This window comes from Carassius auratus, chromosome 47 (assembly GCF_003368295.1).
Source record: "Carassius auratus strain Wakin chromosome 47, ASM336829v1, whole genome shotgun sequence".
Lineage (NCBI taxonomy): Eukaryota > Metazoa > Chordata > Actinopteri > Cypriniformes > Cyprinidae > Carassius > Carassius auratus.
Genome location: NC_039289.1, coordinates 8,289,390 through 8,317,381, shown reverse-complemented (window position 1 = coordinate 8,317,381; position 27,992 = coordinate 8,289,390). Strand labels below are relative to the sequence as shown.

Genomic DNA, 27,992 nt, shown 5'->3' with positions numbered 1-27,992 from the left:
GTTAAGCGTTTAAGGATCGGATTTCTGGTCTGAAACCAGTCCTGCGAGGGATAGCCTTCGAAAAGAGCAACACACACATACGCGATGAGACTGGCAAGGAACAGACACACTGATGTTTAATGCAGAGAAAGGCGCTGATGGAGTTCAGGACAGACAAAAAAAATGCAACAAACAACAACAGCAACAAAAAAAAGCACACATCGACAACGAAAAAAATCCAGTTCTCAAGATGAAAGTCATGGACCGTTAAGACAATGGAAGGACTGTAAGAGAGATGAAGAAGCGGAGGAAGAGGATAGAGAGTGAGACGAAGAGGGGAAACAAAGACAGGAGCGGGCTTGAAATCTGTGGTCTTAAAAGAAGAACAGTAGAACGACTGATCCAATAAATAGAAAGGAAGAGGAGGGACACGAGTCTCAGAGTGCGATATATGATTCTGAGCGTGTGGTTCAGCCGGACAGGCTGCGCTGGGACTGGGGTTCAGGGGGTTTCAGGGTCACAATCAGCATTTCGAGAAGGTCTGCTTGATCTCATCCAGCACATTCCCCAGCAGCGATGGCTCGTCGCACTTGGCGTCGATGGAGACGGTCTGATCGGACTGGAAGAAAGAGAAACACTGTTTTAAAGAATCCTCTTCTTCAGATATGATAAAGAGTTGTTTGGTGGAATCCGAATCGTTATGATTCAGTTTATATCGCATATTCCAAATACTCACGGTTTTGACCAGCAAACAGACGTGGTGACCCTGGATCGACCTGCTGTACATGGAGGCGCAGGAGTCAATCCTCTCCACAACTACAAACACAAGAAACCAGAGGACAGAGGATTTAAGGGTGTCCAGATTTTGAACCGTATCACAGGCGTCATTGTGAAGTTGGCGCACCGGAGAAGTGATGGTGGAAGCAGATCCTGGCCAGCAGGTGGTGGAAGGGCATGCTGATCCCCTCTAGCCGCAGAGAGCTGCCCTTCAGGTCGCCCGACTCCAGCAGCTTTGCGTATGCATCACTGACAACACAAGGTTATCATGTTCAGCTACATGAAACCACTCAATACAGATTTATTACTTTGATTTAGTTTTAACCAATTAACAACAGCCCTGATTTAATTAACATTATACACCTAAGCTAAAATAAATAAATAAGTATTAAAAAATAATAATAAAACACTTAAAATATTTGGGGTGGAAATCAAATAATTATGATCATTATTTTTGTAATTATTCTAGAATTTATTATTATTCATAATACTACTACTACTAAAATATTATTACTACAAACGCTATAAAATATTACTACTAGCATTTAAAAAATAAAAATAAAAATAGTAAAAGCTCCAGGTTTGCGGTGTTTATTTGTAGTACTGAACAATTTGGCCAAATTTTTGGCGGTTATATATATTTTTTGGAGATTAAATCAATTTTACTCGAATAATAATAATAATAATAATGAGTTTTATTAATATTGTTACTACAACATCTACTAAATAAAAATTGTAAATAAAAGAATTGACTATTTAGGCCTAATATTACTAATATAACTACAATTGCTTTTGAATATTTTTAGTAAAAAAAAAAATTACAATACTGATAATTCTATCTTTATTTTAAAAATGCACTTGTGTGTGTATGTGTATATAAATATATTATACACACACACCTATATAGATCTATCTATCGATCGAGAGAGAGAGAGAGAGAGAGAGAGAGAGCGAGCTGATTTGGTGATGTGTTGCTCACCTGTAGCATGGAGTGGTGATCAGGTAGGATGTGCATGTAAAGTGCAGTTTGAAGTCCAGTTTCTCATGAGTGGAGGATTCGTCCGACTGCGCCAGAAATCAATCAATACTCAGGTCAACAATACTAACACTCACACTGGAAATACATGGAAAAGTATGAGCTCTTGTGTCTGTGTGGGAGTTTCTCACCTTAACTATAAAGGTGAGGGTTCCCTTTAGCTTCTGAGGCATGACAATACTCTGCACTGAGAACACGAAGCGAGCCTCGTTTGAAACCCCTGGAAAAAGATTTGAATACATGAGTCAAATCTGCCTAAATCCAGTTAATGCCACTTACAGGAGCGTGGCTTTCCTGACCTGGTGGCAGCTGGAAGGGAACGGTGAGGCTGTCGTGAGGGCCGGCTCCCTCCGGCCGCTGCAGTTTAGAGTTGAGGGAATCCATCACATTGAACTCCATTGACTTGAGGAAGCTGTCGCTCTTATTCTCAAAGATGACTGATACCACAACTTTGCTCTCATCCTGATGGTTGCCCTGGATGTCATACACCTGCAGAAAAAGGAAGTTTTTTTATAAGACTGGGAAACTATTAGGAGGCCAAAACGTGCAGATCAGCGGTTAAAGAAGGCCAGAAATGGGAATATCACAAGCCCAAAAATCAGGTTGAAGGCAGTTAATATCATCATCATCATCCAAAATGAGAAAGAAATCACATCAGCTTTAACTACACCAAACAGGTGCATTTAACAACTAATGTTTAAAGTCAGCGCTCAAAGGCTTACAACACTCAAAAGACGTCAGTCACAACAGAAACCAGATTTCATTTGACTTTAACCTGATAACTGTCACTCACGTTTTTGAAGATAGACATGAATGTGCATGATACAAACCTAAATTTTTGTATTTCATGACTGAAAACATTTTGTAACATGATTTTGATGTGCTATTTACATGGTAATGCAATGTCTGATTTTAAAATGGGTTTTAAAGGATGAATTTTGAGATTTTATGTTTTCAAGTGATATATAACTTCTGATGATTTCTAAAATGTGATAGAGAAAAAGGCAAAGAGGAAGTCTTTTTTTTTTAAACAAAGGTCAAAGCTCCTTTTGTAATGTAGATTTCTGAGGGTGCACTCTTGTCATAAATTGATCTATGACTTTTCCTACATAATTTTTAACAAAAAATATTGGTAAAATATATATTTGGGAGTCTTAGACCTTTCCAACGATATATAGTTTGTCAAGATTAGATTAAATTTGATTGTAATATAGTATAGTCAACGTAGGCGGGGTGACATTTAACAGGTTAATGAACAAGGCTGTGAGGGATGGAAAAACAGTTTTCATTTAATGTTTAATTTAATATGTTGTGCATGTACATATATTTATTTTTTTTACTGAGTTTAACAGTGTGAATACTTTGTTGTCTTCATTGGCTGCACAAAAAATATGCAGACCAAAGAATTTATATAGATTATAATTAATAAAATATAATTAAATTCTAAAATAATTTAGTATCAATTGTACAAATTGATTATATTAAATTATATATAATTTTTTTATTAATTCTATTTATTATGTACTGTACATACATACATACATACATATATGCATGCATACAAAATATATTTTCTATCTGGCTCTTAATATATTCATATATATACACATGCACACCCTGGACTGAGCTATTAACCTGGTTTTTGTTTGTATTTGGTGTCTATTGTGACTAAAGTCTGTCTCACAGCAAGTTAGTGGCAACAACGGTAGTTCTCTTCCAATGGTTACCTGATCAGCATCTTCTTTCATCTTAAAACATACATACAGAGACACATGAACAATACATCATTCACAAACCACAGGCCAGAATCACTTAAAGCAATGAGCGGCTTCAGCAAAAACAGCATCCGTGTGACAGGATCATGAGATGTCAATTACAGGCCGAGCTTTCTCGCCGGGGCAGGAGACAAACATCAGACTGACTCACTCCACATCACGTCACACTCACCATCTTGATGTAGGAGTTCTCGGCCAGCAGAGAGTAGTTGGACATGGGCTGAAACAAGATGGAGGTTGGATAAGTACAGGATAAAGTATTTATATTTTCTCAGCATTTAATGTCGAGAGTGGCCTTCTGTGATTGTCTGGTTAGATAGATACTGACTGGCAGAGGCTCCTCTTCCTCCACGGTGCCGTTTTGCACTGAATCTTCTCCGCCGGCATCACTGTGATGGTGATGGTGGTGGTGTCTCTTCTTCTTTTTCTTCTCCTTCTCCTCCTTTTCTTTCTTCTGCTTCTTTTTCTTGTGTTTAGAGGATTTCTGAACAGGAAATCAACACACAGTTGGCTTAATCTGGTTTCAACAGAGCACAGCATGTTTTGGGATTCTACTGCTGATTTTACAATAAGGTTTTGATTAAAACCAAAAAAGAAAAAAATAGGTGGACAGTAGCGAAGTACATTTATTTGATTACTGTACTTAAGTACACTTTTTAAACGTATGACTTTAACATCACTACATTTTAAGACTAATATCGTACCTTTCACTCCACTGCATTTTTATCAAGGTCCTCGAAAGTAGAAAGTCGTTACTATGTAGCAGCTTTAAAAATCAGTGGGTGATTTATTTATTTTTTTGACAGCCTATCAGTAATCACTTTTGTACGGTTACGTGAAATGATTTCCAAGGATTTGTTTGAACACGGGCCAGTTGCAAATGTGATATTTATTTAAAACAATTCAATGCAAGTTAATATTGTGGTATATATTTGTTACAATATTGTCTGATTTAGCAAAATTATGCAAGTGCTTGACTAAAATAATATTTTTGTATATTGTTTTCTTAAAATGCATATATTTATTGTTGATTAATGATTCATTTAATAGTCTCTATTGTTTTTATATGTGTACACACACACGTGCATAAATTATTCTTGTGTACATTTGTGTATGTTTTTATGTTTAGTTAAAAAAATTATAAAAGTATTGTTATTTAATGATTAATGTTTGTATATTTGAAAGATTTCCAAAGATGAAAAAGCACTGATGGTGGAACAAACAGAAAACTGCTTTTTAAAACAAAACCAAACAGTTGTGGAAGCCCCACCGTGTCCTCTGGTTCTGCGTCTTTAGGCTCATCAGGCTCAGATTCTAGGGCAGCCGCAGAGCTCGTGTCCACAGCAGCAGCAGACGAGGGCGCCGTCTCTTCCTGGAAACAATCAAACATTAAAACACACACTTCCTGCTTTCAAAACCTTTCACAGAGTGATCCTCTACACTACGGAGCATGCACAATTAACAAAATCATGATCAAGAAGAAGAAAAGCTAATTTGAGGTTGTTGAATTGTCACATTGGGAGAAAATGCTGAGAAAGTGGTGAACCAGCAGTGAAAGATGTGATGATTTAGACTTTTAGATTCTGAAGTCAAGATAATACTGTGTTTGCATTAAGAGGAACTGAACTACGTTTGGGCAGACAAAAGTAGTACATCAAAGCCGTTCTATCTCAAGTGACCTACATTCGGATCATGAGGTTTTGTGCACATTAGTTGTTTGACAAACCACAAAAACTGTCAAGAGTGATGCAGTGCTTTACAACTATAGGACAGGACGAGCTAAATAAACTTATCTAAACCAACAACATGTTTATTAGATCCTGTACCCACTAAATTACTGAAAGAGTTGTTACCTGTAGCAGAAGAACTGCTTCTCAATATTATCAACTCGTCGTTATCTTCAGGTCATGCCCCAAAACCATTCAAGCTGGCGGTTATTAAGCCTCTTATTAAGAAACCAAAACTAGATCCTAGTGAACTGGCAAATTATTGCCCCATTTCAAATCTTCAATTTATGTCTAAAATTTTATTCTAATAAATACTATTCTATATACATTTTTCAGTATGAAGAATTTCAGTCAGGTTTCAGGACCCACCATAGCACAGAAACTGCACTGGTTAAAATTACAAATGACTTGCTTCTTGCGTCAGATCAAGGCTGCATCTCATTGCTAGTTTTACTTGATCTTAGTGCTGCGTTTGACACCATAGATCATGACATACTCATAGATTGATTACTATACAGGTATTCAAGGGCAGTCTCTAAGATGGTTTCGATCCTATCTGTCCGATCACTACTATTTTGTTTATTTAAATGGGGAGTCACCTCATTTATCACCAGTAAAACATGTAGTGCCACACAGATCTGTCCTAGGTCCTCTGCTATTTTCAATATACATGTTGCCCCTTGGTAATATTTTATGTTTCCACTGTTATGCTGATGATACTCAACTATACATCTCAATGAGACCAGATGAAACATCTAAATTATCTAATGAAGGATACACCAAAAGATAATCGGGCTGATTTTCGTCCGAATTCCCCCCTTCTGACAATCCTAGCTATGTCCCGATTATCTTGATGGTTCTACAGATTATTTTATCAGATTCTCTAAGTGTGTGGTGTGTTAAAAGTGTCCGAACCTGATCGGAAGAACGTCAGAGCTGCCCGACATGTTTAATATTTACGGTCAGAAATCCTGGTGTGGGGGGAACCCCAAGGACAAACGCACGCACGCTCTGGAGATTATCACGTGAATTATCACGTATCAAGTGTGATTTTGTGACCATTGCTCACCTCTAGCTCACTCTGTAACTTGTACAGACCATGTCCCCGCCAAACCCTTTTCTTTTTCCCCCGTAAATATTCTGTGAAAATCATTCCAAACACTATCATTGCAATTTCTTCCTGCATATCGTCCGCAATGCTTATTCTGAAGTCTCGCAAGATTTTGCGAGATTTCCTGTGTTCACGGTCAAGACTCTGGTTGAAAATCTGTTTGTGTGTGGTGTGCTGTCTTTGTCACATCATGGCACACCACACACTATATGAGCAAAATGGTTTGGTTAAATCTAGGATTTTTTTATCCTCATGTTTGTGTTCTATCACATTTTGAAAATCTTATAAGTAGTAAAAAAAAAGTGTGTGTGTACCATAAAAAATCCATATTTCCCATGTTACAAAAACATCATTCTTCCATCTTAGAAACATTGCTAAGATATGAAACATGTTACCTGTTTCCGATGCAGAATAGCTAGTTCATGTATTCATGACCACTAGACTGGACTATTGTAATGCACTTCTAGGTGGTTGTCCTGCATCCTCAATAAACAAGCTACAGGTAGTCCAAAATGCAGCAGCTAGAGTTCTTACCCCAGTTCTATTACCCAATTTTACAGTGTCTACACTGGCTATCTATTAAGTTCCGTATCAGTTACAAATTATCATAACTTACCTATAAGGCCCTAAATGGTTTAGCTCCTGCGTACCTAACTAGTCATGCTCCTGCGTACCTTACTACCATGCTACAATCCATCACGCTCCCTAAGGTCACAAAACGCTGGATTTTTGGTAGTTCCTAGGATAGCAAAGTCCACTAAAGGAGGTAGAGCTTTTTCGCATTTGGCTCCCAAAGTCTGGAATAGCCTTCCTGATAATGTTCAGGGTTCAGACACACTCTCTCCATTTAAATCTCATAATTTGTTACTGCAGTTGTATATAATGAAATGTGCATTCTTATTCTTCAGCTTGGGTTAAACTAATTAATTTTACTTTGTTGGAACAGCAGCTATGCTAATGATGTCTCTATTTGTTTCTCTGTTTTGCCACGGGATGTAACTAGGATTTACACAAGCTCCAGTCTGGATCCAGAACGCCTGAGAAGAGATGATGCTGACCCTCAGAGGACCACAAATGATGCTAAACCTGAATCAACATACAGAACTAACAATTATTGCTACATGTGTGACTGCATCATTTAATAATTGTCTGGTTGACTAAGTCTTGTATTTTTCTCTAAGGCCCCATTTACACTGCATGCTCTCATGTGGCACAGATCGGATATGACCGGTGTACGTGTAAGCAGGAAAAAACCGCATGGATTCCGATATTCTCAGATCGGAATCAGGCCTCATTCATATGTGGTAATAAATTGGATATGAATCGGATACGTGCATTTGCGTGTGCAATGTAAGCAGACAAATCGGATATTCCCCAGTAAATGCGAGCCGTACGTCATTAAAAAAGTGACGTCAACTCAGGTGGACAACAGCAACTGAGAACACATGACTTATTATAGGCGTGATGGAGGACGAAGGATACACACAGTGGAGCAATGCAGAGGTTTCATGTCTTTTAAGTCTCTGGGGGCGAAGAGATGGGGCAAAAATGCAGGGTTGTTACAGAAATAAAGGGCTCTCCTTTTTTTCTCCGCGATACGAGACCAATGTTTTGCTGATTTTTTTTTTTTTTGTTGACTTTTCAAAATATTGTGGAAAGCAAAACACTGTACGATGTGTCGTTTAAGCATCGATATCGCAAAGTACGAATCCACAATAGTCACATCACAGGATTTGCGATGTAGGCTGTCGTAGTTGATCTGTTATTCAGTAACTGTACGGGCCAGCTGCTCCCCGGCCCTTGACGAATGTAAATCGCGGATTAATTGCACAGCTTAACCACAGAGTGAAAGTTTTGACAGGTCAGCGTGAGAGAGAGCGAGAGAGAGCGAGCCCCGGCTGCACGCTCACCGTCTTCAAACAACACGAGTGCTGTCTTGCTCTCTCTCCCTTGCGCATATTAATCAATTGACACGATGGTGTCATAATCATTTAAAATGAGAATGTAAATCTGCTCACCCCATTTTTGTTTGTAAGAAAAAATGTGATCAGATTTCATATCGCAATATATATCGCAGAAAAATAAAATATTGCAATGTCATTTTTTCCCAATATCGTGCAGCCCTACTGTATAATTTTATTTACATCTGCATCCATTGTATTTCATGCCATTTTACTTCATTTTCTGGGTCCGAACGTCTAAGTTTGGTAGTTTCAGCAGTGTATAGTGTAAATGCAAAAATCGGATACGGGTCACTTTTAAAAGATGATGTAAGCGGGTCGTCAAAAAAATCGGATATAGTCAGAAAATCAGATTTGGGCATCAAGACCTGCAGTGTAAATGCAGCCTAAATTTCTCTCATATGCACATAAACTGACAGTCACCACTGATAAGCTACTACTAAATATTATAGAAACGTAATTTTCTGTAAAGCTGCGTTGCAATGATTTGTATCGTAAAAAGCGCTATACAAATAAACTTGAATTGAACTAAATTGATGGCTGTTCATGCTGATACAGACATGATTATACAGAAGAAGCTTCCCACATCCGTAATGAAGACACATTTACACCTCTGCACGTGCACACATGCACCCTGAACTAAAACAAGCAAATGCTGACAAACACAAATGTGTCGTGACCTGTGAAAAACTGCGGGGAAAAAAGAGGGGTGTGACAAAGAGACTGGCATGTCAAGAACAGTGAGAGCCCGAAGGGAAAACCTAAAACAGACGCTCATTAACAACAGGACAGACCGACAGCAGTATGACCGGAGGGGAAGGAGAGAGAGAGGGAGAGAGCATGAGGGACCGGACCTGGGCGGCGGGGGGGACAGGAGCGCTACAGAGCCAGAAATCCAGATCGGAGGCCTAGAACAGAAAAGGCAAGGTGGGGAACATGAGTCCAATCCTGTTTGATTCAAACAGAACCCCAAACAAATGCTCTGATGACAACAGAAAACAAAATGAGCACATATTCCATCACCATGTCTGTTATGGCCACTTCAACAGCTGTTCAAATGTACATATTACATAAAAAAATTATAATTATTAACTTATAATTATTAACTTTATATATATATATATATATATATATATATATATATAGTATTACAAGTGCATGCTGTAATATTCATATACATATTCATATATATATATGAAGCAAAATAAAAAAAATCTAAAATAAAAAATATATTTTTTTGCATTTTTCAGTATTTCCAATTTTGACCTACTGTCAAATAACATGCTTAAGTAACATAATAACTTCACTATATTTCCTGCTGAAATGCATTAGACAACACATAAGATTTATTCAATAAAATTAATAATTAAATGTCCATTAATAATTAACACCTCTAAACAGCAGTGTAGACTGCAGGCATGTGGCCATTAAAACAGATGGTTAATCTTGGTATAACGATAGATTTAAGCTTTGCATATAAATGTGATCATTTGTGGCAGCCGAAATGGGAGCAGTTTCAACAATGTAATGGAATATTTCGCAGCATAAATAAAGCAAAGAGCAAACGTTAGTGATGGAGAGGCTATAAGACAAGCTTTTTGAAAGATAATACTTTACTAGAGGTGCAAAAACAATCGTACCTCAGCAGATGTGGGCGGGGCTGCCGCCTCTTTGGTCTCCTCTGATTGGACGGCTTCTTCCGGCTGGGACTCCAGAAGCTCCTCCTCCACTTCTTTATGTTTCTTCTTTTTCTTTTCCTCTTTGCTCCTCTACAAAACATCAAAACCACAAAAAGTGATGTTATAAAACAGCATAAACACTCTTAATTGCTTAAATGCAGATATGGGTTTACAATTATTATACATACAAAACTGCCATCTCACCTTCCTGTCCTTCTCCTTGCCTTTCTTCTTCTCTTTCTTCTCCTTACCGCTCCTCTTCTTGGTCTCCTGCGGGATGCTCTCGTGGACTCGGTCCTCAGCAGGGCTCTTCAGCACCTCTGGACGGTGGGTCCTCACGGGAAGCTTCTCGCTGTCGGCAAGCGGTCTGGAAAGACGACGAGACGGAGATTAGATGGACAGAAAGAAAAGGAGATTGTGAGTGATAACCAGTCACATGGAAGCTAGGAAAAGCTTCAGTTTGTTCAATTTATGGGTCAAAAGTCCAAAGGCCTGTTCGCAACAAGAAAAAACCGAAGCGTAACATTCTCAACTACATTGCGTTTCGTGTCAGAAATTGAGATTTGCTGTGAAGAGGCCTTTAAATCAGTAACACGTTCCTATACAACAACAAGCTGAAAACAGCTGAGGGGGTTAATCTGTGCCCACGGGTTTCCAGGGAAAAGTCAAAGCCAGGCAAGGCTGTCAACTCTGGTGTGTACTGTACATACACCACCATTAAAGTTTGAGGTCAGTAAGATTAGTAATATTTCTGAAAGTTTTATCCAGCTAGAATGCATTAAACTGATCAAAAGTGACAGTAAATGCATTTATAACGTTACAAAAGAATCTGATTTCAAATGAACTTCCTATTCAAAGAACACTGAAAAATCACAATTTATAAATATTAATCGGCACAAGTGTTTTCAACATTGTTAATAATAAGAAATGTTCCTTGAGCACTAAATCATCATGTTAGAATGATTTCTCAAGGATCGTGTGTCACTGAAGACTACAGATATGATGATATATTTAATCTTTAACATATTACAATAGAAAACATTTTGAATTGCGTACATTTTTCACGACATTATAGCTTTTTTGTGTTTTTAATTAAATAAATGCAGCCTTGGTACAAAAATTGAATAAAGTCTTAGCAACCCCAAACTTTATTACTAAAGAGTTCAAGTCGTAGCAATATGACCGCAGCCAAAACCCAACCTGCAGGTGAGCCGATCAGTCATGCACAATGTATTCTTGACTAATATTATTCGGTCCAACAGTGACATACTACAATTGCCAGAAAAAAAACAAAAAAAAAAACAGATGCTGGTAATTGGGCAGTTGATTCCACTGGGTCACATGACCACATGACGTACTTACCTTGAGCTAGAACCAGACAGCAGACTGTCAGGACGGCAGATGTGTGCGTGCATGAGGGAGAGAGAGACAGAGATGGAGAGACACAAGCAGAAAGCAGTGCGTGTAAGAGAGTGAAGAAGATACAGGAGAAAGCTCCTCGATAATCAGAACACGGAAAACCCAACAGATGCAAAACACAACCAGCTCGGTTTTGCATCTGCACGAACAGAGATTCTGGACTCCGCAATCAGCATCTGCTAAAGACGTCTCACGAACGACAGCCGTGAGAAACATGAGAATGAAAACAATATCTGGAGGGAAAACAGCGGTGATACTGAAAACGACTTCAGACTGACAGAAAGCGTCTCGGACCAAACAAGAACATGGCATTTCAGTTTTAGTAAAAAATGCGTTTCTGTGCATCGCTACATGTAGTGCATGTATGAACTGTCGGAGGCATCGATGTGCTCCATACTTGTCCAGATCGATGTCCAGAGCTTTATGAGGGTCATTGGGATCCTTATCGTCATCGTCACTCGGTAAGGCATTCTGGGAAACAAGACAAACCAACATTATTGTATATAGTTTAATGGATAAAAATAACAGCTCCAAAGTACCAGCTGCTCACCTCTGGCATTTCCTCTGTGACTATGTCCACCTGGTGAGCTGGCCGGATGTCTTCCTCACTCTCAGGACCTGAATCCGCCTTCCTCCCTTTCCCTCGCTTCTCCCGCTTTTTCTTTTTCTCCTTCTTCTTTCTCTCAGCCTTATCCTTCTGCCGGCGCTCCTCCTCCAGCTTCAGGTATTGGTCGGACATGGGCACCCCTGGACCAAACGATGGACAATGAAATTGAAGCGTGGTTTTATTTGGTCTGCTGAAACGAGAGATTGTAGATCTGCTCACCTGGGACTTTGAGAGGCACACTAAGGTCGATCTGCACCACCGGAATGTGTTCTACACCTGGAGCGTCGTACACCTGCAATTGCAAACAAGCTCGAGGTGCTTAAAACCATGTTTCGGCCTGAGGTTTATGCGATCGCAAAAATCATTCGATTGCGTACCTTCTGAGATGATGGCGAGGCCTTGATGTAGAATGGGTTGTTGGCCTGTTCCTGCTTCCTGGCTTCCCTCCTCTGTGTGAAATCGGGCAAGTGTATTAGGACTAGACAAAAGTGGTTTAGTCAAGAGCAGTGAGAGATTTTCTCTCTTTTGTTGTTTGATTACCCTGAATGATATGCAGTGGGAATATTAGAGTGCTGTCACTTTAAGAGCTGCCTGAACCCAATAAACTGATTATAAATGTATTCTTTCTACCTATTAAGACCTAATTACTCGGTTTATGAGTACATTTGCATTGATGGCCATTTTGACACATAAAAGTGTGTGTATTTTAGCAGCAAAAACAACTCTATTGCAATGCGCCCGTGCTCTATGAGCACATTCTTCATGAGCGCGTGCCTCACTGATGTGGATCAGAAAGAGTCTCTCAGACAGAGTTCCATTTAATGTCTTACAATCACTTGTTTTTAAACTGCAATGCTTAATTTTTTTTGCAAATGATAGATTTCAGTGTCCTCACAGCGAAGCAATGTCACGAGAGCATGTAACCACGATAGAGGTCATAGACCAAAATCTCTACCAGTTGATGAATTTCTACCGGTATACCCCCCCACCCCTAATTAGGACGGCTGTATTTTTATATTTTCTGTAGGTCTGAACGACAGCGTGGACTTACCCTGGCCAACTCTTTCTCGTCCACCTCAGTGTGTCTTGATCTGGAATGTTTGTGTTCCTCTTTAGTGAACACCGCTTTGGGCTTCTCGTCCTCCGACTCGCTCTCTGACGGAGGCTCATTGATCCAGGCATCCAAATCCAGACTGAAGGGGAAAACGACAGCTGAAACATCTATTCCTTTCAATTCCCTTGATATCAACTCAATGACTCACCCTTCCGGTATAGGCACTTTCTTCTGAGCCTTGGGGGCCACGGGATTGAGTTCTCCGGCGAAGAGAGCCGTCACTTCCTCGGCCACCTCCACGTTCTTCTGCTGCAGCTTCTGAATGTACTTCACCAGCTGCAGGATGCAGGACGCCTGGAGGGGATCACCACGGTTAATGTTGCAGTATGTGTGTGTGTCTGTTTCGAAGCCTAATAAACTCTTTTATTATAATCCCAAACAATGAAAAGCGCTTCGCTCATGCTCACAACTGATTCCAATGGAGGTACATTTCAGACCCCATTAAACCTTGCAAAAGCACATTAGACCACATCAGAGCCCTTTAAACCCTCTCCAGATGCCTAAAACCACGCTGGCATGTTTAGCACATTGCTAACATGATTCAGTATATTACCGACCATCCATGTTAACTTATTGCAAAGCATGTTTTGGGGTGGAGTATTCCTTTAAGTTTCGTAAGGGACGAGATTAAAGCTTCTCCTCACCCTCTCCTGCACTTCCAGGTTGGCACTCTGGACGAAGAGTGGCAGTCTGTCTATAAGCAGCTGGCTGGTCTCCTGCGCGGCCTGGCTGTCCGTCTCCCCTTCGTGCTTCCGCAGCACGGTCGCAAACAGCTTGGCAGCATTTTGTACGTACACCGCCTGGATGTGACCGGGCAGGGTGGCCACTTTGGGTCTCAGCATAGCCTCCAGTGTCTGCATGGGCTCTTCCAGATGCCTGTGGGGAAGAGGATGTTAGCACGCCGTTATATGGTTGAAATATGAACCTTTCCAGATCGTCAGCACGTACTCTGAGAACTCTCCGCAGATCCACGCGGCAGCATAGAGAACCTCGCAGATCCCGTTGCGCTGCGTGTTGCCCGTCAGCAGGTGTGCGTTGTCCAGCAGGGTGGCCATCTGAGCCACGGCGAAGCCTCGGATGGCTTTGACGCGGATGGCGACATCAAGCATCTGCGAGGCGATTAGGTGGCCATGCCTTGTACCTTCCAGACGAGTCAGTTCCACCAGGATACTGATGTACCTGGATGACACATAAGGTGGTTTTTTGACTCCTGTATCCAGTAATGGCTATGTAAAACAGTAACGGTTACTGGCATATCTATCTAGCTCAAGATCCAGACCTCCATCTAGTGCATATTTACATAGAAGAAGAACTGAAATTCTCTGTCAACGGCCCCTAAATGTGTACTGGGCTGTTGTTGACTCTCACCACTCAAAGTTGGTGATATACTGGTAGTTGCTCTGGCTGCAGATGTCGATGATCTTGGTGAGCAGCTCGTCTCGGTAAGTGGTGCCTTCCGCTTTGTCCACATGCAGCATGAGCTTCTTCACAATCTCCATCAGGTTCTTCTTCGAGACCTAGCATTTTCCGCCACATTTTAATAACCTCTTATATTTGAGCTCTTCACAACGAGACTTAAGAGGAATGGACGCAAACAAATGCGGTTTACAAAAAGTCATACACACCATGCCATAGAGCAGATCCAGAGCTCTCAGTCGGATGGACTCATCTTTGTCGTCCAAACACTGCAGGATCAGGTCCTTGTGCGACTGCACGGACTTGGGGTGCGTCTTCAGGATCTTGGACATGGCCAGAAGACCCAAGTACTTCACTGCAAAACATCGCAGCGCCTAGGTGACTCTTGAAATGAAGTGCAGCATTTGCGTTTTATGCTAATTTATGTTTTGTCTCAGTTCTTCTATTTACACAAGTCGGCATTTAATGGAAGTAGTATCAGATATTGTAATCTGAACACAAACATGATTCAGAAGTCCTGCATACATCACCCAAGAGATGTCTAGCATTTTACCAGCAAAACTGAGACATTTTTATTTAAAAAGGTCAAAACAAGCAACTAAAAAAAAAAACCTTCCATTTTCTGCCGACTTTCAAATCTGCCGAATTTAAAGCCTATTGATAAAATGTTACTAAATGAACAGAATTTGAAATGACACAAAGACAATGGGAAAACACAAACACAGAGGACAACAAATACACACACACACACACGCTCAAGAACGCACACCCCCACAAGAAAACAAATGGATTTCAGTTTTGTTTCACTCTGCCAGATTTTACCAAAATTAACCGCATATTTGATTTGAGGCAATTGATTGTTGAAATGCCCATTGTGACGAGTGGGAAGGAGGCCAGGTGTAGTGATTGGAGACTACACCTGCGCCCCACCACCAGTCTCGAGTCCCACGTAGGAGATGGAAGGATATAAAACTGGAGCGACGACCGTGAAGGACGAGAGAGGACCAGGTCTGGGCTCTATTTTATGTTTTGCTTTTTATTTATGCGCACCAGTCGTCAGTGAGGGGCTGGTGCGCTGTTTTGTGTTTATTTTTGTCATTAAAGTCTTTATTTGATTGTTCGCCGGTTCCAGCCTCCTTCTTGCCGATGATTAGGAAGGTGAATTTATTACACCCATTAAATCAAATAGACTAAATACAGATGCAAGACCGCTGGAACCACGGTTCTGTAGTCTTGGGCCATTAGGACAGTGGGCTTATCCTGCACGTTGTAGGTTTGTTGATGCAAAAATAAAATGTACAAAAACACTGATCTATTTAAATAAGACATGGGGCTTCAGGATTGACAGAATGCCAAAACACTCAGCTGGAAGTAAATACCAAAACGGTCCTGTGAGGGAACTCAGGGGATTTCGAGAAACAAAACATGGCAGTCCAGGATTCACAGAGCTACTCTACAGCCGGCTTCTTTGAGAACTCGAACTCCTGCAAGATAATTTAGATTACTTGATGTATACTGCTTTCTAGAGGAACCTTTTCTGGTTCCTCAAGCTATAAAATATGATTGACTCTTGCCAATTTTCTATTGTAGGACTGAGGTGTCGAGTTATCCAGGATGGAGATCTATATGGACTACAGGGCCAGAAGGGGGGGCTCAGAAACACACAGACAATGAGAGAATGACACACTGCAGGCATTGACAGAAGGCTCACAGTTCTGGTCTGAGTCTTCAATCAGGATTCGCAGTTTCTGCACACAGAGCTGTGGAACGGAGAGAGAAATGGAAAACAGAAGGAAAGATACAATGCATTACTACCATGTTTAAAACCTTTGCACACTATTTTACTTCCAACTTTCAAAAAATAAGCCAATTTCAGAAGGGTCAAGTGGTTGTCTGAAAGTCAAGGATTCAGTTTGGGAACTTATAAAAATCAGGTAAGAAACTTATGACTGGATGTTGATATTTAGAGACTGAGATGGCCGATATATAATATAATTTACATTTATTCATTTATCGGCCAGATTCTTCCAAAGTGACTATTTGATGATAATAATTGCTGAAATAAAAAAAACTAATTTAGTTTTTTAAAAATAATTTAATAATTCATTCATTTAGCAGCAGTTTTATGCTAAAGTGACTATTTAATAATGATAATTGCTGAAATTAAATATATTAAAAAATTAAATATTCAATTTAAATATATAACACATTAAAAGCAACATTTATTACGTTTTATATATTTGAATTTTGTTTTATTTCATAAATGTAATCAAATGAGTCATCGGCTCAACATGTCCAAGATTTACTAAATATGATCTGCTTCTTCACTGAACTATAGTAAAAGACATGAAAGGACACATAATACTAAATATTAAATTATATTAATCATTTAATTTATTTATGTATTTTATAAAATTACATTAAAAAACTTAAGGCATTGGCCAAATACGTCTCTAATTTACTCTGTAAATGTAAATGTAATTTAATATTTTCACTTTAGATGACCCGCTTCTTCATTTCTTCATTAATTGCACTTTAAGAAATTATATGAATGGACACATAAATAAAACCTGAAGTATCCATTTAACGACTAAAGGAAAAGAAATGTGAAGTATCACTTTATAATTTTAATCAACAAAGTTCTCCATATTGAACATTATGAATTAACAGACCACAAATGCAAATGTAAGTGTAAATCAGACCAGTTTGGAAAGGGTCTGGTGTGACAGTGGCCCACCTGTATGCTAGCACTGTGATTGGGCATCCCAGAGGACAGCGAGATCAACACTGAGGTGAAACAGGAGAGAGAACAGACATTAATAGTGATGTGTGTGCCTTAGTACAACACCGGGTCACGGCACCAAATAAAACTGACCTGCTATGACTGTGTTGACACACTCATAGAGAAGCGACATGGCTGAGGTACTGAGGGAGTAGATAAGAGGAAGGGCAAGAAAAAAGAAAGAAAAATAAATATTATATCTAACCCTAATATTTTTGGCCAGCTTGAGAGCTTTGGAGAGTTTTAGTATCTCTGTTACCTGTGGATAAGGTTTGTTAGAGGCTCAATCATCTTCTTTCCCAAACGAGGCTCCAAAGGAGTGAGAGCACCGAACTGAAACATAAAAACATCATTAAAGAAATGGACAAAAGTGGAGAATTGGTTCCTTTTCCAACCCAACACATTTAGGTGTCATCTCACCAGCTTTATGATCTTGATGAGAACCCAGTTGTTGGTGGAGGAGGTCATGAGTTTGAAGAACAGGGGTGCCAGGGAAAGGTAGTTCTTGGGATTTCTTCTGGCCAGTTCACAGATGACGTTCACAGCTGCTGACTGGACACCTGGGAAATACACAATTTAAACAGAGTTCAAGTGGAAGCCTGAAATATTAGCTTTTAGCTAGATGAGATTCGCCATGCATACCGGGATCTGGGTCCTCCAGCTTCTCTTTGAGGCGTGGGAATGCAGGTCGCAGGGACTCGGGATACTTCAGGAACACTTTGTACATGATCAGCACTGCCTTCTTGCGAATGTACGGCTTAGTGTGGGACATCTGAGATGGATGAAGGGTGAGACTGAAGCAATGTTCTCAGCGTCATTATTTGCCTTTAGTAAACACTGTGAATGGTTTTACCAAAGTCATAATGTCATTGGCCAGGTCGCGAGCAAGGTCAGGGGTCACAAAGCAGGAAAGGCCAGTCAGGGCCACGCCTGTGTCATACTGGTGAGGACTACTGAGATCCTGGTGAGAGATGATAAAGCATCCCATAGCAATCAGCAGGGTTATTATAGTTAACCACAACTAAAACCATTTAAAAACAACATTGAGAAGTATCTCAATGATACTAAAATGACTGGCAATCAGTGTAATCAAAACAAATACAGGTGAAAGGGAAGTTCAAAGCGCACCTTGCGGATCTGATTGGTCGTCAGCATGATGACATCAGTGCCCTCATGAAAGCACTGTGATGCTGCAAGGTAGCCGATTCGCTGAAAATAAAAGAAGAAAGAGTCATTTATCTCATCCCAAAAATGAAAATTACCCCATGATTTACTCACCCTCAAACCATCCTAGGTGTAAATGACTTTCTTCTTTCAGAGGAATACTATCAGAGTTATATAAAAATGTCTTGGCTCTTCCAAGCTTTATAAATGGCAGTGAATGTCGATATTAAATTCAATAGTTCAATAGAAGTCACATAAACTGTGCCAATCCATAAGGCCCTAAATAACACTAAAATAGTATATAAATTCTAAATCATAAAAATGTTGAGAGCGTCTGGATCTGGTCTGACTGTGAGCTAATATTATATACGACATTGCCTCTCACCTTGTATGTGAATTTGGAGGAGCTCATCACCTCCACGATGTTGAAAGCCGCCCAACTGACATCATAGCCAAGCATCTGCAACTGTTAGGAGGAGAAAGCAAAAGAATGTGTGACGGCTTGAGCTCAAAGAATTATGAAGCGGATCAGAGAGGATATAAATGGTGAGTGGTCTTACATAGGTGAGCTTGCAGACTGCATTGGCTTTAACAGCGATGTTGTCCTGTTTGAGCTCTTGTTTGATCTCATCGATGCATGTAGAGATGTATTTGGCCTGTAGAAAGAACAGGAAGTATTGAGAGACAAAAATAGAAAAAGGCAATGCTCTCCATGACAGCCCAAGGCATTGTTTAGCTTCCTGCTTTTAGCAGCATCTCTCAAATCACAGCTTGAACTTAACCACAATAAATGATTTTCCATATTTCTATCTGGAAGCATTTCTAGATTATCATTTATCCAAACGATTTAGAAAAATTGAGCTGCCAAGATGGCGATGGCCCGCTCCGCCCACTTTAGGCTTCAAAAATGTTCTTCAGAAACCTACGGGTGACGTCACGGTATGGAGCCAAAAGAGTCTCAATAAAGATAAATGCACACACATCATTCATAAATACACACACAGGATACACAAATGCGCACAAAATTCACAAATGCACACACAAAATGTAAAAAGCACAGAAGATTCACAAATGCATACAAAATATAGAAATGCACAATTCAGAAATGCAAACAACATTTACAAATGCACTCAAGATTCACAAATGCACAGGACAAGATTCACAAATGTATTTCTGATGCACACACACATATATCTTGATTTCAAAACTGCTTGCGGTCTGTGAACTTCACTGCATTTGTGTGTGAATTTTGAGACTCCTCTGACTTGGCTCGACACACAAAAGCCTTTTTTTAAACAGGGAATGATCTGCAACCAATCAGATATCTCCCTTGTTTTAGCCAATCACAAGAATGCACCCCACATGGGGGATTGTTTACTTATAAGCCAATCAGCGAACGACTCACTTTCCTCAGCGAACAACTCACTTTCCTCACGCAGGCGGCGACCCACTTTGCGCAGCAGAAGACTCACTTTCCGCAGCCGGAGAGTCACTTTCCTCTCGCAGCGAACGACTCACTTTCCTCATCGAACGATTCACTTTCCTCACGAGTCACGCAGCGAATGACTCACTTTCCTCTCGCAGCGAACGACTCACTTTCCTCTCACAGTGAGCGACTCACTTTCCTCAGTGAACGATTCACTTTCCTCACGCAACGAAGTGGAGCGAATGATTCACTTTCCTCACGCAGCGGCGACTCACTTTGCGCAGCCGGAGAGTCACTTTCCTCTCACAGCGGACCACTGACTCTCTCTTCATTTAGGGCCCGAATATTATAATTAAAGTGACTTCTATATTGCACCCACAATAATATTTAAATATATTTAAATATTCCAAAAGGTGTAATTTTTTTTTTTACTTCCATTAAAATATTTCAATAAAATGAAATAATTGCCTATTGCAAAATTATGAATCCATGGTTAACTTTTTTTCTGAAGTCACTGGGCTATATGTATTGAGACATTTTTACATTTATATTTTGTAAAAAATAATACAAAATAAACCTGAATTGTAATCTAAACATCTGTATTTTCATACAATTTCATAGATTAGTAGGCTATAATATGCCGCACCACAGGCATATCGCGCTGTGTGAACACGTTCATGTGATTGGCTTATAAGTAAACAATCCCCCACGTGGAGTGTGTTCTTGTGATTGGCTAAAAGAAGGGAGATATCTGATTGGTTGCTGATCATTCCCTGTTTAAAAAAAAACATTTGTGTGTCAGCAAAGTCAGGGGAGTCTCAAAATTCACACACAAATGCAGTCAAGTTCACAGACCGTAAGCAGTTTGTAAATCAAGATATATGTGTGTGTGCATCAGAAATACATTTCTGAATCTTGTCCTGTGCATTTGTGAATCTTGAGTGCATTTGTAAATGTTGTTTGCATTTCTGAATTGTGTGTGTATTTCTGAATTTTGTGTGCATTTCTGAATTTTGTATGCATTTGTGAATCTTCTGTGCTTTTTAAATTTTGTGTGTGCATTTGTAAATTTTGTGCGCATTTGTGTATCCTGTGTGTGTATTTATGAATCATGTGTGTGCATGTATGAATCATGTGTGTGCTTATGTGAATGTAGTGTGTGCATTTATCTTTATTGAGACTCTTTTGGCTCCATATCACGGACACTACGTCCATGTTTTTTTTTTTTTTTTTTTTTACAGTTTATATTCTTCACCTGGCTCGTGCTTACAAACAGGAGCGTCTGAAAGCTGGATCCATTTATAAGCAGATGTGTGTGTATCTGTGTGAGAGTAATCGTCTCCCGAAGCCATAGGAGAGCACAGTGAGCAAAACATAATGCAGCACATTTAAATTGTCAATGCAAGAAAGTAACCATCTCTCTTCTAACAAAACATACATTACATCTAAATTAACAAAAAAAAAAATCAAATATAATTTCATACATTGCAAAAACAATTATGAACAAAACAGCATCATGTATTTATGCATTGCTTAATCCAAAGAGCCGAAGCGAATAAGGAATAAACCTCCACACTTGGTTCAGATAGTTTACTGTGGGATGTCATTCTCAGCACGTGCCTATATCATCCACTAGGCCTGGGCGATAAAACGGTATCGATATTTATCAACGATACACCTTCTTCGATATCGATATAAAAAAAGTTGGATAGAGCGGACGATTATAGACACGCAGTGAGTGACGCAGAACTAATTATAAAACAGTAAACTAATATAAACTAATTCAAAACAGTATTTAAACATTATAATAATGTCTAATGCTGAAAATAATACTGGGTTGGACCATAATGCCAAAGAACTATTTTGTGTTTTACAGCGAATATAATTTTTTAAAATAATAATATTGGTTTGAAGCAAAATGAGGGCTATTAAATTACAATTTTCATTTTTAGATAAACTATTCCTTCAAATGATCCATTTGTCCTTTCACCACAATCAAAACCATTTTTCATTCTGTCTGTTGTACAAAGATTTTTTTACATGCCTTATTTTACTTCAAACAAGTGATTGCAAATTATTTGTGTCAGAATTATTAGACATTAATAATAAAATAATAAAAGATGAATGTCTATAGCACACGCCTAGGAAAACAAGACTCAAAATAAAGTTCAAGAAAATGCTCAAAACTAGGTCAACGTGTGTGTATGTGCTTGTGTGTGGAAAGAATGACTAAAAGCATTGATAAACAACAATATTTCAAGGCCAGTGACATAACATTGTTAAATGATTACAAATTAAATAAAAGTGAAAAAAAAAGAGTGAGAGAAGGACCTTGGACACAGCACACATACTCTCTGCATCTCAGGGACACACAGAGTGCTGTTGTAAGGGCGAGTGTGCTGGTCATGTGTCTTCAGTCATGAGACGGCCAGAGAAATGACAGGAGGGAAACAAATGAAGGGGTCATAGAACCGGTACACAGGCAAAGCCCCTCGTACAAGACCTCTTCACTGGGGTAAAAAGTGTAAATATGCAATAAAAGAAGGTTCTCCAGAAGATTTTTGCAAAACCCTTGTGAATGATGCCTTATGGTTAATTTAAGCCCAGAAAGATTGAAAAAACAAGACAAACATTGAAAACATTTTGTTTTCAAGAGTGTTTTCGTCACATCTTTACAAATATATATATATATGAGGTAAATACATAGTTTAGTCATGAAACTCTAGATGGCGCAGGCTGATGGGTTGTTAACGTAACCGATGATAGTCATAGATTTAAACGACTTGGCACAAGCTGATTGGTTCATGCTGCATATGCAATCAATGAGATTACAGCCTCACATTAATAAGGCTGGATAGCATTCACTAGAGATTCTCTGAAACCCCCCATCTTCCCCAGCTCCACCTGTATAGATCGGCTACAGGTTATTTTATATGCGAATCCGATCTATTCCGCCAAGACCAAATACATTAACATTGTCAATCCAATGCTAAAATTTTCATAAAGTTGTCATGATTAAAATGAAGGTTCTACACATGGTTTTCCAATCACATCCTTACAATAACTTGTGAAAGATGCATTATGGGTCATTTGAGCCCAGAGACTGAAATGCAAGTTTCCAGAATGTTCTTGTTACATCTTTACTCAGATGCACCGATATATCGGCCAGTTTTTCCTCAATTTACAACCAGGGCATATCGGAAATTACAAGAAAAAAGGCCAATATAACAAACCGATGGTTTATCATCAACATACAGCGAATTACACAAAACACTTATTACAACTAACAGTAAACAAATATATATGGTATATTGGTAAAGGAGATCTCATACATATTTAAACTTACAAAAAATATTCAAATGTATACAAAAACAAATTAGAAGATGAATCATAATAAGGTCTGTTACAATAAAGGATTAATATGTTTTTCATTTATACAGTGAGGTGCTGTTTTATATTTGTTTACTTTATTTCTGTACCTGAAAACTGTTAAACCTACCTAAAAAGCACAGTTTATTTAATATCTGTGTTCTGTTGTATTTATGGAGGTCTGCTGAATGTTAAATGGATCCAATCCATGTTTATTAGAAATGATTTGATGCAGCAGCAATTAAACTGCTAGTATAATTTAATGCAGGTGTTTTTGAACTTTGCCGATTTAAAACATGATCAAAATACTTGACTGACGTGTTTGAGGCAGGACTTTTATTTTGACGGCGCTGAGAGCAGCAGCACCTGAGCACACAGTGCTCACACTCTCCCTCGTTTATTGTCAGCTGTGCTTTATGCATTCGCCCACTGTCATATTCATGTCATTTTCACTGTGTGCTGTATGTAAAATGAGTGTTACCTAGCATTATTTGAAAATATGATTCCCACGGCACAAGAACTTCCCTGTATACCGAGTGCCCTGTTGGTTACGGTGTTTACTTCCTTTTAAATTATATTTTTATAAAATATTTATTTGTAATAAATACTTCCAATCTAAAGTATGTTTATTTTACACATTGTTTTTAATCCATTGTCAAATGATTTCAAATTTCTTAAATATTAATTAAATAATAATGATTATATTGGATTTATATTGGACCCTTGCTTCCCAAGATATCCGCATCAGCATCGGCTGTCAAAAAAAATATATATATATCGGTCGACCAAAAGTGTTTTTTAAATTCGGTATTGCCCCCAAAAGATCCTATTGGTGCATCCCTAGTCTCTACAAAATTCTTGTAAATGATTGTGAAGACTGAAAACATGGGATAGAGATTCTGCAGAAGGTTTTCAGTCACATCTAGAATTTTTTGTGAATGGTGCATTATGGGGTTTTCAGCTAGCAAAAATATAAATATGATGTATATGAGGGTTCTCTTGTCAAATCCTGACACAGCTCTAACGAAGAATGCATTATGAGCAACTTCCACCCATCGAGGCTGAAAATATGCGGTAAGAGAAAGTTCTCCAGAAGAGTTTATACACATATCTACCCTTGTGAATGATGAACTATAGGTAATCTAAGCCTAGAGAAACTGAAAATACAATGATTCCCACTTAGCAAAATAAAAATATGATGCAAAAGAAGGTTTTCCTGTCATATGTATGATGAGTTATGGGTCATTTCATCCCTGAAATAACGAAACAGGCAGCACTAGAATGTTCTCCAAAAGATGTTCTTGTCCAATGAATCCTCATTCAGCTCCAATGAGGCCATGACTGAAATATTTGTTAGTAAGCCAAGAGTTGGATTCAACCAGCTCAGCAAACAGTCACTAAAGTATGAAGATGAACTCAATGTCCTCCCAAATCAAACAAGAGAGCACAGTTTGGAGAAAATCCTTCCTTCCTTCTTAAACACTAACCAGAAAACAAATGACACTTTCATGCAATTTACAAGCTGCTGTAAGAATAGACTGTTCGAACACACCTATGATCACCAAAATGATTTGTTTCAAATGCAACCATGCGGTCCAAAAATACAGTTCAGGTAGGCAGCTCACTAGTTTTGAGCTCCAGCCAGTGCTTTGGATGAGTACACCCACCACTTGTGGAAAACAAATATAGAGGTCTCACATGAAACCAGCGGCAGAAAGCAAACAGAGCAAGGAACGCACACACACACACACACACGCACAGACTGACAGTGCATTCAGCAGTCTATGAATATTTCACAGCACCGTCCGCTGTTGGCCAGGTAACAGACACCATATCTAGGTACACCAGCACAGGTTACATTGCAGAAGCCTTGCTGATACCGGACTCCAGATGTTTGCAGATTAAACAGGACCAGGACACCAGAAGCCCGTTTTAAAGAGGTTTGATTCTGAATGCACAAAAGGTGTGATTTAACTGGACGGAGCAAAACCAGGCCTGAATCAAGACTGTAGTATGAAATCACTGTAATGAGAACTAAACTGGATTCAACTTTGATCAACTTGAAGTAGAGCTGCAACTAGTGCTCGATAAAAATTATGAATTAATTATGATAGTAGCATAGAATTTTTTTTATTGATAAGTACATTTTAGTATTATTTTTATTATTTTAGTTTTTTTATTTTATTATATATATATATATATATATATATATATATATATAAAAATTATTAAATTATCTTTATTGTTCTATATCAATTTTTGTAGATTTTAAGTTTTTACTTTAGTTTTGTAATTGTTACATTTTTTATTAATTTGTGTTTTTTCAAAAATATTAGAATTTTTTTTTTACACATTTATTTCAGTTCTAGTTTTTAGTAATTTTAGTACTTCAACTTACAGCTTACACTAGCTGCTAAGACAACATTTCCTGATAATTATTTTTATGTAACGGCTGACAATGGATAAATGGCAGATAATCAAATTCCATACAAATTCATAAAAAATTGTAAAATAAAACATTAAAAACTAAAATCTATTATTTTAAAGGATCTTTAGTCCAAAAAAATATATTTATTTGGGATTTGTTAAAGATTACCTTTAACAGTGTTAATAAATTATTAGTATTTTTAAAAGATTAACTTCAGGTAACCTAAATGTAAAAACAGGACGTGAGCATGAATAATTCAAATATCCAATATGAAGAAAGAGTCTATTTTTTTTAGACGCAATGCTGTTTTTTGCCACAGACTCAAGGCTACACTGGACAACGCAGGTCATCCAGGAAGACCCATCCTGCATTAAACGGACACGTTTACCGGCTATGACACATCAGAAACACTTGACATCAGTCTTCAGCGTTCATTAGGTTTATTGCATTTCATAACACGTAAATCACTGACCTACTATCTGCTGCAAGGGCAAATGGGTGATTAAAAATCAATATGAATCTTCTAAAAAAGGGAACAGATTCTAAAGCCATAAAAGTGGGGAAACCCTGTTGTGATTATAAATGTTCACTGTCACAGCATCTTGTTCCCTTTTTCAGAGGGAGGGGCGAGGATGGAGCGTACTGGAAGAGAAAATTCAGCCTTGTCATTATAGGTAACCAGGCAGCCTGAGGCCTACACACGCGTTCACATCTGATTCATCATTTCATAATGAAATCACAAGAAACCAGCCATTCTCCTCAGCCCCGATGCTGTGGTCAAACTGACAGTTGTGATCTCTCAGCCAAGACGCCGGCTGTGTCTTTAATAACTAGTTAGTTGCCTGACGAGAAAACATTTCTGGGCACCAAAGAGGGGTTTGAATCCAGCGTTATAAGTCCATTCGAAAATATGAATCCAACGTTTTGGGGCATTGTGTGAGCGTTCACATATTTGAATTAAACTTTTTTGGTATTCATATACATGTTCAAACAGTTGAATCAAACATTTGTGGGCATCATAAACACATCAAAACTTTCAAATCTACTATAGAAGAACGTGTCCTGAACATTTTTTGCATCGCATTAATCATTAATCATATTATTCTGCATTTTTGGCTTATTAGGTTGAACATTGAAATAGTTTTTTTTGTTGTTGTTGCTATTTTCGTCCTAATAATCTAGTTCCCCCTGAACGTTTTGTGTATAATAATAATAATGTTCGACCATGCTAGGTGCACTGGAACTAGAAATTTAGCGGCATTACTGGTGAGTTCGAACAATCGATTCGAACATCAGTCAACGTCATGGCAGTATTCGAACATTCGAATCGAACATTTGTGAGCATCGCAGGCGTCATCACGCGCGTTAGAATCCTCCAGTTGAACATCGCAGGGCCGTTCCAACGTTGTCAGAATGCGATGTCTATGATGTCCTGGAAATGCTGTCTAGCTAGGCAGCTCACTAGGTGTTAAGACATGGCCAATCTCATGACACACACACAAGTGAGGCAAGCTATTTTGAATGAACGTCTGTTCTTTAATGCACCCCGTATGTTTGTTACATTATAATCACGAAAACAGGACAGAATCATTTTTGTATTTACTTTGCAGAATGTATTTATAAGTTAGCAATGCTAACTGGCCTCCTCCATGATAAACAAAACCATGACAGAGTGTTCTAACAACTCTTAACAGCTGTCACCTGCCATACAAGCGGTAGAAAATCATTGAAGTAACAATTTAACTGTTAAAGTGGGTTAAAGAACGGTTAGCTCACCTGAAAGCAGGTGATTTAAGGATCACTGATACGAGATCGGCTCGATATCAGCTGGGCTTTACGCAAATTTACAATAACATTATGTTCTGAATTGCGGCAAGTAAAATGGAATAAATGAATAAGCGTGTCTCACCTCATCTTCCTTGTGGTTTCTAATGCCACGTACTAAATCCTGCAGGTTTTTATCGAACATCCGATCGATGCTTCCCTTCACGATTTTCAGAGCCATGGTGATATCCCTCCTGTCCGACCGGACCGAACCAAAACACGGGCTTTAAGTGAGTACTGACCGGCCCGCTGGAGCGCTAGTCTCTCATTCAGTCTCTCACACAGGGGCCTGTGCTGAAGGGGTTTCGCTCTTTCTGTAAGCGCTGATCTGCAGAGGACCAGGGAAGGAAATGGCTGACAAAATGGAGGACCGATCACCTGACTACTGGCAAACGCGC

At 38.9% G+C, this 27,992-nt stretch overlaps 1 protein-coding gene across 5 annotated transcripts; it reads right to left on the bottom strand.

Annotated features, from left to right (window-relative positions):
- Positions 1-23: 23 nt before the first annotated feature.
- LOC113064994 (AP-3 complex subunit delta-1-like) lies at positions 24-27,982 on the bottom strand. 5 transcript variants are annotated; one of them, XM_026236070.1, is made up of 35 exons: positions 27,680-27,982; positions 19,108-19,203; positions 18,933-19,013; positions 18,512-18,592; positions 18,237-18,344; positions 18,026-18,155; positions 17,804-17,943; positions 17,643-17,716; positions 17,477-17,526; positions 17,339-17,388; positions 16,313-16,361; positions 14,811-14,956; positions 14,554-14,702; positions 14,134-14,364; positions 13,830-14,061; positions 13,334-13,479; positions 13,123-13,264; positions 12,449-12,520; positions 12,291-12,363; positions 12,015-12,211; positions 11,862-11,935; positions 11,408-11,431; positions 10,250-10,412; positions 10,007-10,135; positions 9,221-9,274; positions 4,838-4,939; positions 3,896-4,051; positions 3,740-3,787; positions 3,520-3,540; positions 2,092-2,281; positions 1,924-2,012; positions 1,736-1,821; positions 884-1,005; positions 716-795; positions 24-598 (listed from the first exon to the last, which is right to left on the bottom strand). In XM_026236070.1, exons 1-35 carry the CDS (start codon positions 27,773-27,775, stop codon positions 503-505), a joined length of 3,777 nt encoding a protein of 1,258 aa, XP_026091855.1. In that variant the 5' UTR covers positions 27,776-27,982; the 3' UTR covers positions 24-502. The 5 variants fall into 5 exon arrangements, with proteins under 5 accessions (XP_026091855.1, XP_026091856.1, XP_026091859.1 ...); XM_026236071.1 differs by lacking the exon at positions 3,520-3,540; XM_026236074.1 differs by lacking the exon at positions 9,221-9,274.
- Positions 27,983-27,992: the final 10 nt, after the last annotated feature.